The sequence below is a fragment of the Oenanthe melanoleuca genome, chromosome 22 (assembly GCF_029582105.1).
Source record: "Oenanthe melanoleuca isolate GR-GAL-2019-014 chromosome 22, OMel1.0, whole genome shotgun sequence".
In the NCBI taxonomy this organism is placed as follows: domain Eukaryota; kingdom Metazoa; phylum Chordata; class Aves; order Passeriformes; family Muscicapidae; genus Oenanthe; species Oenanthe melanoleuca.
In genome coordinates this window covers 937186-949870 of record NC_079355.1, presented here as the reverse complement: position 1 = coordinate 949870, position 12685 = coordinate 937186, and the positions used below count along the sequence as shown (strand labels likewise).

At 60.0% G+C, this 12685-nt stretch overlaps 1 protein-coding gene across 1 annotated transcript; it reads left to right on the top strand.

Moving 5' to 3' along the window:
- The first annotated feature begins 2085 nt into the window (after positions 1–2085).
- Positions 2086–8525, top strand: PROM2 (prominin 2). The gene is made up of 23 exons (XM_056508568.1): positions 2086–2348; positions 2515–2564; positions 2660–2862; positions 2966–3086; positions 3280–3343; positions 3422–3511; positions 3615–3814; positions 3897–3971; positions 4059–4122; positions 4239–4398; positions 4509–4661; positions 4986–5109; positions 5675–5766; positions 5841–5925; positions 6030–6176; positions 6262–6333; positions 6407–6499; positions 6596–6649; positions 6955–7035; positions 7548–7616; positions 7744–7833; positions 7951–8057; positions 8171–8525. The coding sequence occupies exons 1-23, from the start codon at positions 2132–2134 to the stop codon at positions 8232–8234; spliced, it is 2475 nt and encodes an 824-aa protein (XP_056364543.1). The 5' UTR covers positions 2086–2131; the 3' UTR covers positions 8235–8525.
- The last annotated feature ends 4160 nt before the right edge of the window (positions 8526–12685 follow it).

Here is a 12685-nt window from a genome sequence, read left to right as displayed (position 1 = left end):
CACCGAACTGGGAACGAACCGGGACCGAACAGGACCCACTGAACCAGAAACAAACCGGAGTCACCAAACCAGCGCTACCTCACTGAGACCAAACCGGGACCGAACCAGGACCGATCTGGAGCCACCAAACTGAGACTGAACCAGGACTGAACTGGAGCCACCGAACTGGGACCAGCCCATCACTGCCACAGGACTGAACCAGTGCCACCACATCGGGACCGAACCAGTGTCACTGCTCCAGTAGCAGCCCCACTGCCCCAGTACCAGCACCAGAACCATGACTCCAGTGTGAGCGCCTCTTTGCTGGTACCAGTATCACCGTCCCAGTCCCAGCAGCACCTTGGACTGGCATCCCCTGCCTGTGCCAGTACCAGAACCCTGACTTGGTGCTGGCATCCCCAGGAGCGGGATAATCAATAATCCCTAATTAATACTGGAACTCCCAGGATCAGCACCCCCGACCCCATCCTGGCATCAGCATCCCTGGAACCAGCATCCCTACCCCATTCCCACAAGTATCCCACAAGTGCCACCCTGAAGGGCTCCCTGTCACAGTCAGACTGTTCTGGCATGGCTCAAACACAGATGGAAGCAGCACTTGTACCTTGGGCAAGGAAGAGAGAGAACAAAACCAACTCAAAACCATCCCAAAATCATCCCCTCCCACCACTGGGGCACACTGTGGCACTCCATCCCTTCCCCTTGGACATGAAAATCGCCTCCACTCCCAAAAATATTGTTGGGACGGAAGCTTGTTGGCCATGCAAAAGATCGTGGATATGGAGGAATCACCATGGGAAATCATGGCGGGAGTGGGAAATGATTGTGGGGATGGGAAATCATCGTGGGCATGGAAGTCGTGGTGGGATGGCAAATCCTCGTGGATTTGGGGAATGGGGAAATCCAGATTGGGGTTAGGAAATCACCGTGGGAATGGGAAATCGAGGTTGTGGTTGGGAAATCATCGTGAGGATGGGAAATCACGGTGGGAAATCCTCCCCATCACTGCCCCAGCAGCAGTGTGGGCAGCCGGGGCTCCCTTGCCGTGCACAGACACACTCACTCATGAACGAGCCGTGCTGAAAATCCCAGGCTCTTCTGGCCCAGGATGGGACAAGCCGAGCCGGGACAGGATTTTCCTGTCTGCAACATCCCATTCCCAAGCAGGTGGTGGGGACCAGCCTGGAAAAAAGCTGCTGGGAGGAAAGCCCCTTTTCCAGAGGGAGGGGAACCACCCGCATTAGCATCAACGCCGGGGAGACGGGGCCGTGGGCAGGCGGCGCTGGGCAGGGCCGGTCCGACCCGCCCGGCCGAGCAGGGTCCCGGCTCTCGGGATGCCCCGGGGCTGCCGGGCACAGCGGGGCTGCTCCCCCCGCACCCAGAGATCAGGTTGAACCTCCTGCGCTTCTAGCCCAGCCTGTAATTAGCGCTCGACCCATGCCGGGGAGTAGGATCCGGGCCTGGGAAGGAGCCGCGGCCGCCTCGGGGTGTGAGACAGGCGCTGGCTGAGGCTGGAAAACTCATCTCACACCCGGCCGGCGAGTGGGCAGCAGGGGCCCTCTCCATGTGTTCCTCCTTATTCTGCCTTCTTGTTGCTACCCCGGATCCCGGGATGCTTTTCCAAAGCGTGATTCTGACCCCCTGGTACCCCATCCACACATGAGGGTCCCCCCACAAGGGCTTTGCCACTCCCCAAGTGATGCCCAAAATCCCAGATCCCCCCTTCCAAGGCGGCTGTAGAGGGTTGGAGCACCCTCCAGCCCAAGGACAGGGGGTTCACCACCCCCCGCCCCTCTCCCCAAAACCCCGGGGGGGCTTTGCCATGGCTTCGGGGAAAGGTCTCGACAGCGGGGACCCCGCGGCGGTGACTCAGGGATGCCGAGGGTTGCGAAACAGGCCTGGGATGGTTTGGGAGACGCCTCCACGCAGCCCCGCCAAGCCCAGCCGCCCCGGGGAGCCTGTGGGGGGAACAAGCCACGGCAGCGTCTGGGCTTTGCGCGGCGGCTGACCCGTCAGGCAGGTTTCCCGGAGCAGCAGCCCAGCCGCAGCGAGCCGTCCGGGGCCGGGAATGCCCCTCCGCCCGCTCGCAGGCTGAAGCAGCCCCGGCTCTCTGCTCGCCGCGGCCGGAGCCATGCGGGCGGTCGGGCTGCTGCTGGCCTGGGCGCTGCTGCATCCCGCTGCCAGCCAGCAGTGCCACCCCTCCGGCCCCGGCGCCGTCCTGCGCTTCACCGACAGGCACGCCGAGATCCGGGTGCCGGCGCTGCACCGCGTGCCCAGCTCGCTCGATCCCCTCTACGGCCTCGTCCGGAGCTGCCTGGACCTCATCCAGCAAAACCCGCTGCCCACAGGTGAGCCCCGAGCCGGGGGCTGCGACTCACCCCCGGAGCGGCTCCAGGGGAACCCAGGGCTTCAGGAGGAGCATTCTGCCTCTGTCCCGGTGCTGCTGCCCCAGGAGGGTTGGGGATGCACCGGGTGGGGCCTCCTCTACCTGTGCCGTGATTTATTTTTTTGCAGAGCTGCTCAGGACAGTCCTGAATGACCCCGGCTCGGTGCGGACGTCGCAGGTGAGCCGGGATGTGGGGCGGGGGACGCCACGGGGATGGCTCAGGGCACCCGGAGCTCGGTGCAGAGGTGCCCACGAGGCTCTCCCGTGCCGCAGGTGGTGCAGTACGAGCTGGGCTATGTCATTTGTGCCGCCGTGGCTCTGCTCTTCACCGTGGCCGTGCCGGTGGCCGGGATGTGCTTCTGCTACTGCCGGAGCCGGCGGCGGTGCGGGGGTCGCCTCCGCGCCCACCGGCGCTCGCTGGGCTGCCGCCGCCGCTGCCTGCTGGCCTGCCTGTCCTTCACCTCCCTCGTCATCCTGTGAGTCCCCCAAATCACCCCCCAAAACTCCCACTGGGAGAGAGAAACCGGGACGGGGAGGCTCTGCCGGGCAGCGCCGTCACCGCCTGCTCATCCCCCGCAGGATCAGCGTCACCTGCGCCTTCGTCACCAGCCAGCGGGTGAAGGGGCAGATGGAGCCGGGGCTGGGGGCTGTGCCCTCCACCCTGCGCACGCTGCGACAGCACCTTGCCAATGTCCCCCAGGTGGGTCCCCGAGCGGCCTCGCCCCCGGCATGGGGCGCTGCCCAGGGATGGCCGCATTTCCCTCAGGGGGTAGTTTGACAGGCAAGAGGAGGTGACGTGGCTGCATTAAAAATGTATTTTGAATAGCAACTCGGGGCTCCCTCCCCTGCCACCGGCTGCTGCCCCCTCCTGACCCGCTCCTCTTTCCTTGCAGGGGGTGCAGATGGTGGTGGACAAGTTCGAGGTGCCCCGAAAGCAGATAATCTCCGACCTGGGTGGTAAGCACGGCGCCCGGCGGCACCCCGAGCTTGCCCCGGGGATGGATGAGGCGCTGACGGTGCCTCGGTGCCTTGCAGGGCTCAGCAGGAGCGTGGGGCTCTCCATCCACGGGCAGCTCAAGGCCATGACCTACGCGGCGCTGGCGGACCTGCAGGACAGGGCCGGAGGTACGGCCGGAGCGCGGCTGTCCCCGGGACCGCCCCGGGGCCGAAGCCTCGCCGGGCTGGCCGAGCGGAGCAGCGTGAACTAGCCCTGGGCTTTCTCTTTAAGACCTACAGACCTCGCTGCACCATTTACAGATTCTGCACAGGACGGCGCGGGCGCTGGCGGCGGCGCGGGCCGAGCTGGAGCCGGCGCTGCGGGAACGAAGGCGCCGCGTGGTCGCGCTCCTGGACGACCCGCGCTGCACCTCCTGCGCCAGCGTCCTGGGCAGGGCTCAGGGGCTGGAGCTGGGCGCCGACTACGGCAAGGTGGGCACGGGGCCCGTGTTCCCCCGCGCCACCTCCCCTCCCGGCCGGCCCGCGGCTCACGGGCTCCTTCTCCCACTCCAAGGTGCCGTCGGTGGAGAAGGTGCTGAAGGCGCTGGCCGGTCTGCCCCGAAGTGACTTTGCGGAGATGATTCGCCAGGTTGGGGGAGTCAGGGTGAAGAGTGGGGGGTTGGGGTCCAGCAGGCAGCTCCAGCTGAGCTGCTCAGCACCCCCTCTTTCCTTGCAGGGCAATGGCACCTTCAACTCCATCCCGGAGCTGGCCGTGGAGAGGATGGCGCAGGTCATCCAGGGTGAGTGGGGCTGCCACACCGAGTGGGGACATCCTCCACGCGCTGAATCCCGGCTTGGGGACACAGGGTGGGGTGCAGGGACCGTCCACCCGTCCAGCACAGCCTTGACCCCGCAGATCTGCGGGGAGACTTGGCCCGCACGGCGGAGAAGGTGCAGTCCATCGCCGATGGCTTCCCCCTCCCCGACTACACGCGGCCCGTGAGCGAGGCGCTGCTGAAGGCGGAGGAGCGCAGCCAGCCGTACCTGCGGGAGGCGGAGCGCTTCGAGCGCTACAGGTGACACTGGGGACAGGACGGGGCGCAGGGGGTGCAGCACAGAAGGGCCGCGAGCTCCAGGAGCCTCAGCCCCGCATCTCGAGGCCGTGCCCTGCTGCTGCTCCCTGCAGGTGGATCGCGGGCACGGTGCTGTGCTCCATCATCCTCCTCATCCTCGCCTGCAACGTGACGGGAATGGCCCTGGGGGCGTACGGGCTTTCCAAGCGGGAGGACCCCAGTGACTACGAGTGCCGAGGAGAAGCTGGCGCCAAGTTTCTCCTGGTGTAAGAGTCTCTCTGGATGCTGGGGGGCTGCTCCATCTCACACACCCCTCAAAAAAACCCAGGCAAAGCCAAGGGAGGGACTGGGAGCCGTCCCAGCGGAAAAGCTTTTGAAGCCGCCGCCTGCGCCGGCAGGTTTGGGAGAAGCTGCTCCTCCCTGGGAGCTGGCAGCTCCCGCTGCCCGGCACACCCCGCTCCCAGCGCCCTGCCCAGCCCGGCGTGCCCGGGCTCGGGAAGGAGCCGCGGGGCTGCAGCTGGACGGGCAGGCCCCTTCCTGCCCGCTCGGGTCTGCAAAGCCACCACCGGCGCCTCCTCTCCCTCTTTCAGCGGCGTGGGCTTGGCTTTCCTGTTCTCCTGGCTCCTCATCCTCCTGGTTTTCGCCACCTTCCTGGTCGGGGGCAACATCCAGACGCTGGTTTGCAGGAATTGGGTCAACCAGGAGATTTATAAGGTGGGTGGCCACACATCCACCCATCGCCCCGGAAATCTCTCCTTCCGTGCACCAGAACATCTCCAAAGCCTCTGTGTCCTCCCCCTAAACCCGACTGGAAAAGCCCCGTCCTAGACCAGACGATTAAGTTTAGGATTAGCTCCTCGGATTTGCATCATCAGCTGGGAATTGCCCTTGTGCTGCTAATTCACTTCCTAATTGCTGTTTCCTGATCCTTGGGCATCCCTGGGGTGCTTGGGACAGGCAGCTCGGTGTGATGGGGCTGGGAGAGGGACTGGGGGAGCGGGGCTGGGATCGGGACTCTTCCCACGGCAGTGACACACACACACACGGGAGATCCCAGCACGGGGCTGTCCCTCCAAACACACCCTGCGAGGCTCCGCAGTGGTAATGTCCAAATAAAGGCAAAATTAGTTCAGGCTACCGTGAGCAAATAAAGACAAAATTAGTTCAGGCTACCCTGAACTACCCCAGGATGCACCTGCGAGGGCAGAGCACCCCCAGAACCACTGCTGGGAGCGCCTGTGCCTTACCCTGACCCTGGTTCTCCTCCTCCTCGGCCCAGTTCATCGACACCCCCGGGAATCTCCCTCCGTCCATGAACGTCACGCACCATCTCAACCTCAGGAGGGACTCCAACCTCAGCTCCGCGTACCGGTGAGCGCCGCAGGACCCCCCGGGCAGCCGGGGCGGCTTCGGGATCGCTCTGCCAATGTCCCTCTGCCTTCCAGGGAGTGCAAGAGCGGCGCGGGGCTCTGGGAGGTGCTGCAGCTCGACAGGTCCTACGACCTGGACGAGCACCTGGGAACCCCCAAGGTGAGGGCTGGCTCCGGCCAGAGCTGCCGGCAGCGGCAGGGGAACGCACGGGCTGTACTGGGGCTACTGGGAGCCCTGAAGAACCCCTTGTCTGACCCGCACAGTACGCGGCTGATTTCCAAAAACGCCTGGGCGACTTCACGGCGAACCTGGGAGACGTGCGGCTCCTCCGCAGCGAGGGCAGGCAGGACCTGGAGACCTTCGCCCGCAGCGGGGTGGACGAGGTGGATTACGGGCGCTTCCAGGAGGAGGTGAGGGGTGCTGGCGGTGGTGCTGCAGGATGTGCCCCACAGCGGGGCTGGATTTTGGGCAGCCCCCGACTCCGTTTCCCCGCAGATGAAAATCCCCGTGGTGCAGACCAGCCTGCCCGGCTTGGCGAGGAACCTCGAGGGGCTGCAGAAGATGCAGGTGAGCGGCGGGGCGAGCGGCGGGGGAGCCCTGGGTGGCCACGGGGACGCGCTCACCCCGCTGTGCCCCGCAGAGGAACAGCACGGTGGCCGGGCGGCTCGCAGCAGAGGCGCGGGCGCTGTGGCACATGCAGAACTCCACGGTGCAGCCGCAGGAGGCTTTGGTGGTGAGTCCGTGCTGGGCTGGTGGCAGCGGTGCCACTGGCACCCCCTTGAAGGGGACAAAGAGGTTTCTGAGCCTTTCTCACCTCCCTGTCCCACAGGCAAAGCTGGGGGAAAGCGTCCAGTTCCTCTCCCGCTTGGCGCCGCACCTCAAGGTACTCACGCGTCTCTTCCAGCCCCAAAAAACTTGTGGTTCCCCATGGGTCCCATCTGCCAAAAAACCCCACATTTGCAGGGTGATGAGAGAGCCAGGAAAAATGCCAGCCAGGAAAATCGGTTTCCTCTAGTGATTAGATTTGCTGTTGCAAATCAGAAATCCCCCTGCTCAGGGCACATCCCTTTCCCTGCCCTCCGGCAACCAGACCCGATTTGGAGCTCGGCGTTGCTCCCTGCTCCCCTCGGGCACCCATCCCGCTGCTCCGGGCCCTAAGGATGCTCTGCCCTCCCTGTGCTTCCCCAGGAGCGGGTGAAGAGGACGCTGGCCACCACGGCTTCGGTGGAAGCCCGGCTGCCCGTGCAAGCCCAGCAGATCCTGCGGCAGGTGAGGCGGGGCTGGATGAACCATCGGGGGTAGAATTCCCCACAGCGAGGAGGAAAGAGGGAGAACAGGGCCCTGAGGGAGAGTACCGGGAACCTTCAACTCTCATTTTCCAGCCCACAGTGGCCCAGAGGGGGCTGGAGCCGGGCTGGGGAAACGCGGGGTTCCATCCGAGCTGGGGAAACTCGGGGTTGGATCCGAGCTGGGGAAACTCGGGGTTCGATCCGAGCTGGGGAGTGCGGGGTTCCATCCACGCTGGGGAAACGCGGGGTTCCATCCACGCTGGGGAAACGCGGGGTTCCATCCACGCTGGGGAAACTCGGAGTTCCATCCACGCTGGGAAACGCGGGGTTCCATCCACGCTGGGGAAACGCGGGGTTCCATCCACGCTGGGGAAACGCGGGGTTCCATCCACGCTGGGGAAACTCGGAGTTCCATCCACGCTGGGAAACGCGGGGTTCCATCCACGCTGGGGAAACGCGGAGTTCCATCCGCGCTGCCTTTCCCCTGCCCAGGAGCTCGGCTGCTTCACCAGGAAGGAGCTGCGGTATTTCGCCCAGTACCTCAACTGGGTCGGGCAGACGGTGAGTGCTCCCCGTCACCCCGCGGGGATTGTTGGGGTCCAGGAGCCCCCACGGATCCCTCCCGCAAGCAAAATGCGCCCCAGCAGCCAGGCGTGGGCTGACGCCTTGTCCCTGCTCCTCGTTCCAGCTGAGGGAGGACGTGGCTTCGTGCCAGCCGCTCGCCACGGCCCTGGACAACGGGCGGGTCATCCTGTGCGACCGCATCGCTGACCCCTGGGTAAGGATCGCCCTCCGTGGGGCTCCAAGGCGAGCACGAGGCTCCCCAAACCCTCCCGGAGCCCGGGGGCTGCCCCGCCCTCCCCGCACAGCTCAGCCCCGTGCGCTCTCCTTGCAGAACGCCTTCTGGTTCAGCCTGGGCTGCTGCACCTTCTTCCTCATCCCCAACATCATCTTCGCCGTCAGACTCACCAAACACTTCCGCCCCATCCGCAACCGGCTCATGTGAGAGGCTGAGGGGGGACATGGGACAGGGGGGACATGGGGATGGGGGGGACACAGGGACAGGGGATGTGGGCTCCTCCCTGACCATCCCCCGTGCTTCTTCTTCTTTGCAGCTCCACGGGCTCAGAGGAGACCTGTCCCTTCCACATCCCCCGTGTCACGGCGCTCAAGCTCTAGGATGGTGTTCTGCCGGGTGCGGTGCCCCAGGGGCTCCCACAAACCCGAGCCTGACCCTCCAGGGGCTCCCACAAACCCGTGTCCGACCCTCCAGGGGCTCCATAACCCGTGTCCGACCCTCCAGGGGCTCCCACAAACCCGAGCCTGACCCTCCAGGGGCTCCCACAAACTCGACCCCAATCCTCCAGGGGCTCCCATAACCCGTGTCCGACCCTCCAGGGGCTCCCACAAACCCGGGTCCGACCCTCCAGGGGCTCCATAACCCGTGTCCGATCCTCCAGGGGCTCCCACAAACCCAAAGCATTGCAGGGCTCCGGATCCCTCTGCCCCCTCTCAGGGTTTTGAATCCCTCTGCCGTCTCTTTCTCGGTGTCCTTCCCGGTGATTTGGGATCCCGGGGGTGCTGAGCACCCGTGGGGACGCTCCCGGAGCCCGGCTGATCCCGGCTGGGAGGGGAGGGGCGGCTCCCCCGGCTCCCCCCACCCCTCTCACACCCTCAGGGAAGGGCGCCCGCCGCTGCCCCACGACAATTCCTCATCCCCGGGACCCCTGGTGGTGTGGGGCACATTAAACCCTCCCCTAAAAAGTTGTCCTTGGCTCCTTTGTTGGCGGCATCGCATTCCCGTATCCACAGTGAACGGTTCTGAGGGGCTCTGGGGATGAGGGGGGCACATGGCTGAGGGGGGCACATGGCTGAGGGGCTTTAGGGAAATGGGGGGCCCATGGCTGAGGGGCTTTGGAGACATGAGGGGCCCATGGCTGAGGGGTTTTGGGGAGGAGGGGGGACCATGGCTGAGGGGCTCTGGGGACATGGGGGGCCATGGCTGAGGGGAGCCATGGCTGAGGGGGCTCTGGGGTCTGAGGGGGTGACAGGGACATGGGGGTGACAGGGACATGGGATCCAGGGCCAGCTCTGAGGGGGTGACAGGGACAGGGGGGTGACAGGGACACGGTGGGCCTGGGGGAGTGACAGGGACACGGGGGTGACAGGGCCAAGGGGGCCCTGGGCTGAGGCCATGGATGGCCCATGGCACCCCCATCTCCACCCCCCCAGTAACCAGCACACAAAACCCCTCCTGGCCTCGAGCTGTAATTAATTAGAACTTAATAAGATGTTAATTAGAGGTGGGGGATCCAGGCTGAAGCTGCAGGTGGAGGAAAGGTTTGCTGTGAGTACAATAACAGAATGGTTTGGGTTGGAAGGGACATTAAAAAATCATCTTGATCCATCCCCTGGTGTGGACAGAGGGCTCTGCCCCCCATCCCAAGAAAGCCAAATTTGTGACTTTTTTTGGTGTGAAATTCCCACTTTTCATTCAGATCCTTCATCCCCTGCTTTCTCAGGGCTTTGTCCAACCACCAAATGATTCACAAAAACCCACGGAGGAGTTTGCACATCCACCAAACGAGGATTTCCCTCCCTGAAATGCTCTCTGCTTGCCAGCCCGGAGAGAAACGCCCCATTTTTATGCATTATTAAAAGGCTTTTCCTACCCACGGCCAGCAACCATAAAAACACCTGGTTTATGCATTATTTAGGTTCTTACTGCCCGGAGCCAGCTGGTTTGAGCAGCTCCTCAGCCGGCAGAGGTCAGCATTGGAAAGGCTTTTTCCAAAGGGATTTGGGGAGTGGAAAGCCCCAAGGATTTCTGCAGGAACCCCCATCCCCGGAGATGTCCTCAGCCCATCTGGAAACCATCAGAAATCAGCGTTAAAAAGGAGGATTTTGGGGTCAGAGGGGGTTGAGGTGGGCAGAGGTGTGTGGAAAAGTGATGTTCTTACCTGGGCTTCAGTCAGGAGACAAAATGCTCCCAGCTGGATGCACTCCAAAGGCCTGAAGCCACAAAGTTCTGAGATAATTAAAAAGGAGAGGCTTGCCTTGTTTTTATAAATTATTTTTTATAAGCCCCTCTTCATGGCAGAGTCATTATTTTGAACGCTGTAATACCCACTTGGTGGTGCAGGAGAGCAAAGGGATTATCGACTTTAAAGGCTAAATAACATAAAAGCAATAATGTTTACTGAGGCCATCCACTGATTAAAGAAATCACAGAAACAAACCCAGGGCTGTTCAGGCTGGAAAAGAGCTTTGAGGTCATCAAATCCAGTGGCTTTGCAGACAAATGAGATTAATTCAGCTGGATCTTCATCCTGAGCTTATTTCTTGTAGCTGGGCCACATAAATAACAGACAAGTAATAAATGGCAAGGAATTCTCCCCAAAATAAATGTCTGTTATGGATCCATTAATATCTCTGCTCCTTGCCTGGGGTGTGGATGGATTAAAAAAGTGAGGATCTTTGAGTTAATGGTAAATCACCCATGAATTGTCTAGAAAATTGCCCTAAACCAACTGGAGGGCACTTTGTTAGTAGGGGAAAAATTAAAAAGGGAGGATGAGCTGGATAATGATTGCTCACCTCAAGCAAAACCAGAATTCATCATTAACCACCCTCACAAAGGCACGTTGCCTCTCCTCCATTACTTATATTGGTGAATTAAAAACTAAAATCAGCTCATTTCTAAATCTTAAATGCATTTTTAAATTATCTGTTGAGGGGTTTGGGTTTTTTTCTATCTCAGTTTATCTGGACCTGTGTTGTTTGAGGTCTTTATCCTATCTCAGTTTTCTGGATCTGTATTCTTTGAGTTTGTTTTTTTTCTATTTCAGTTTGTCTGGATCTATGTTCTTTGAGGCTTTTTTTCCAATCTCAGCTTTTCTGGATCTGTAGTCTTTGAATTTGTTTTTTTTTAATCTCAGTTTATCTGGATCTATGTTCTTTGAGGTTTTTCACTCTCAGTTTGTCTGGATCTGTGTTCTTTGAGGTTTTTTTTTCTATCTCAGTTTATGTGGTCCTGTGTTCTTTGCCCTCTAAGGACTTAACTGGTGTTGCTTAAACCACTTCCCTTGTCAAATCCCCCTTGGAATTCAGCCCCTGGGATACCTCACCTCCCTCCTGCTGTCCCTGCTGCCCTGGGAAGTGTCTATAATTCATAAAAAAATCAATAATTCATAGGGCTGCAGCTCTGCCAGCTCTCCCTGCTGGGCTGGGAGCTCAGCTCAGCCCAGGTGCTGCTCCCCAGCTCCTATTCCAGGATAAAAATTGTTCTTTATTCCCGGAACTGAGGAGAAATGCAGGAAAAGTTTGGTCAGTTCTGTCAGGATCAGCTCATTCCTGCAATTCTATCAGCATTCAATTTCACCATTCTTATTCCACTTCCCTCGATTTTTCTCCCTGTTTTCCATTGAGCACCAACCTCCTTTTCTTCTCCACAAAAAGGATCCGTGACCTCTTCCATCTGTTTCTGTCATTGTCCCCTAAAAACAGCTCAGGAAGCAGAGACTCGACACAGCTGCCATGGAGAGTTGTTCAGATTCTCATCCCCGTGCCCAAAATGTTCCTTTTGAAGCTGTTTCTGCAGCAGAGCTCCAGCGATGGGTGAGGGAGCAGCCAGATCTCAATTCCCTGCTGAATTTCGTTCAATCTCAGATGAGGAGTTGGTGGAATTGTGCCAAACTTCCCTTTTTTTTTTTTTTTTTGAGGCATGGATTGATTCCCTACTGACTCCCAAACCCAGCTTTGTGAGAAACCAAATCCCAGAGGTTTTGCTCCCATTTCCCTTTGTTTTTAACATGAGAACTCCTTGGATTATTGACTCCACAAAACTATTTTGGAGCCTTCAGGCCTGAACACAGGCAAGGAAACACCCTGGGAAATACAAACTGTGCTTTATTAATGCTGATTATTAATTGTTAATTAATGGCTGTGGGCGGGGCTTTGCTTCTGGTGCCAGCCCTGACCTCCTGCTGTGAATGCAAACCCAAATTCCTTCATTTTCTGTGCTCTGATCGTTGCTCTCTGCCCAAAGTCCCCCTGGGCTCGCTGGGGGGGGCACAGGAAGCCAAACCAGGGGCCAAGGTGGCCAAAGGTGCAAAGGGCACCTGCCAGGGGTGGCAGCTTTAGTGACAACTGAGGGGCAGGAAAAGTCCTTTTGGGGTAAAAAAATCCTTTTTTTTTTTTTTTATCTCTGGGGTACAACAGCCTGTCCCCAGCTGGGCTTTGGCCTCTGGTGCTGCTCCCAGCCAGGTTTATTTCCATCCTTTACAAACCTTCTCCTCCATGATCTGGGAGGAGAACAAGATAAAGCCACCCTGCAGCTTGTGCTGGATGTCTCTGGATCTTTCCTCTCGTTGGATCACAGCTCTCCCCAGCCCTGAGGGCCTGTGAGCTCCTGGCCTGCTGATTCCAGGCTTAACAAGGCTTTAATTGCCCTGGTGTTCTCCACGAGCTGCTGGGAGCTGCTCTGGAAAAGCTGAGGAGGGAAAAACTCCAGGAGAAATCCTCTGGGAGAATTGTCAGTGCTCCTGCCTCCACTCAGCCCCTAAAACTGGCACAACCTCTGTTCACGAGCTCTGGTTTTATCCAAAATATTTCCGGATGGGGAAAAACCC

Excerpts from the sequence above, each read along its gene's own strand:
- PROM2 (XM_056508568.1), top strand. The coding sequence starts at position 2,132 with ATGCGGGCGGTCGGGCTGCTGCTGGCCTGGGCGCTGCTGCATCCCGCT. Across the intron at positions 5,926-6,029 it reads AGCACCTGGGAACCCCCAAG|TACGCGGCTGATTTCCAAAA; the intron begins GTGAGGGCTGGC and ends TGACCCGCACAG. Across the intron at positions 6,177-6,261 it reads ACGGGCGCTTCCAGGAGGAG|ATGAAAATCCCCGTGGTGCA; the intron begins GTGAGGGGTGCT and ends GTTTCCCCGCAG.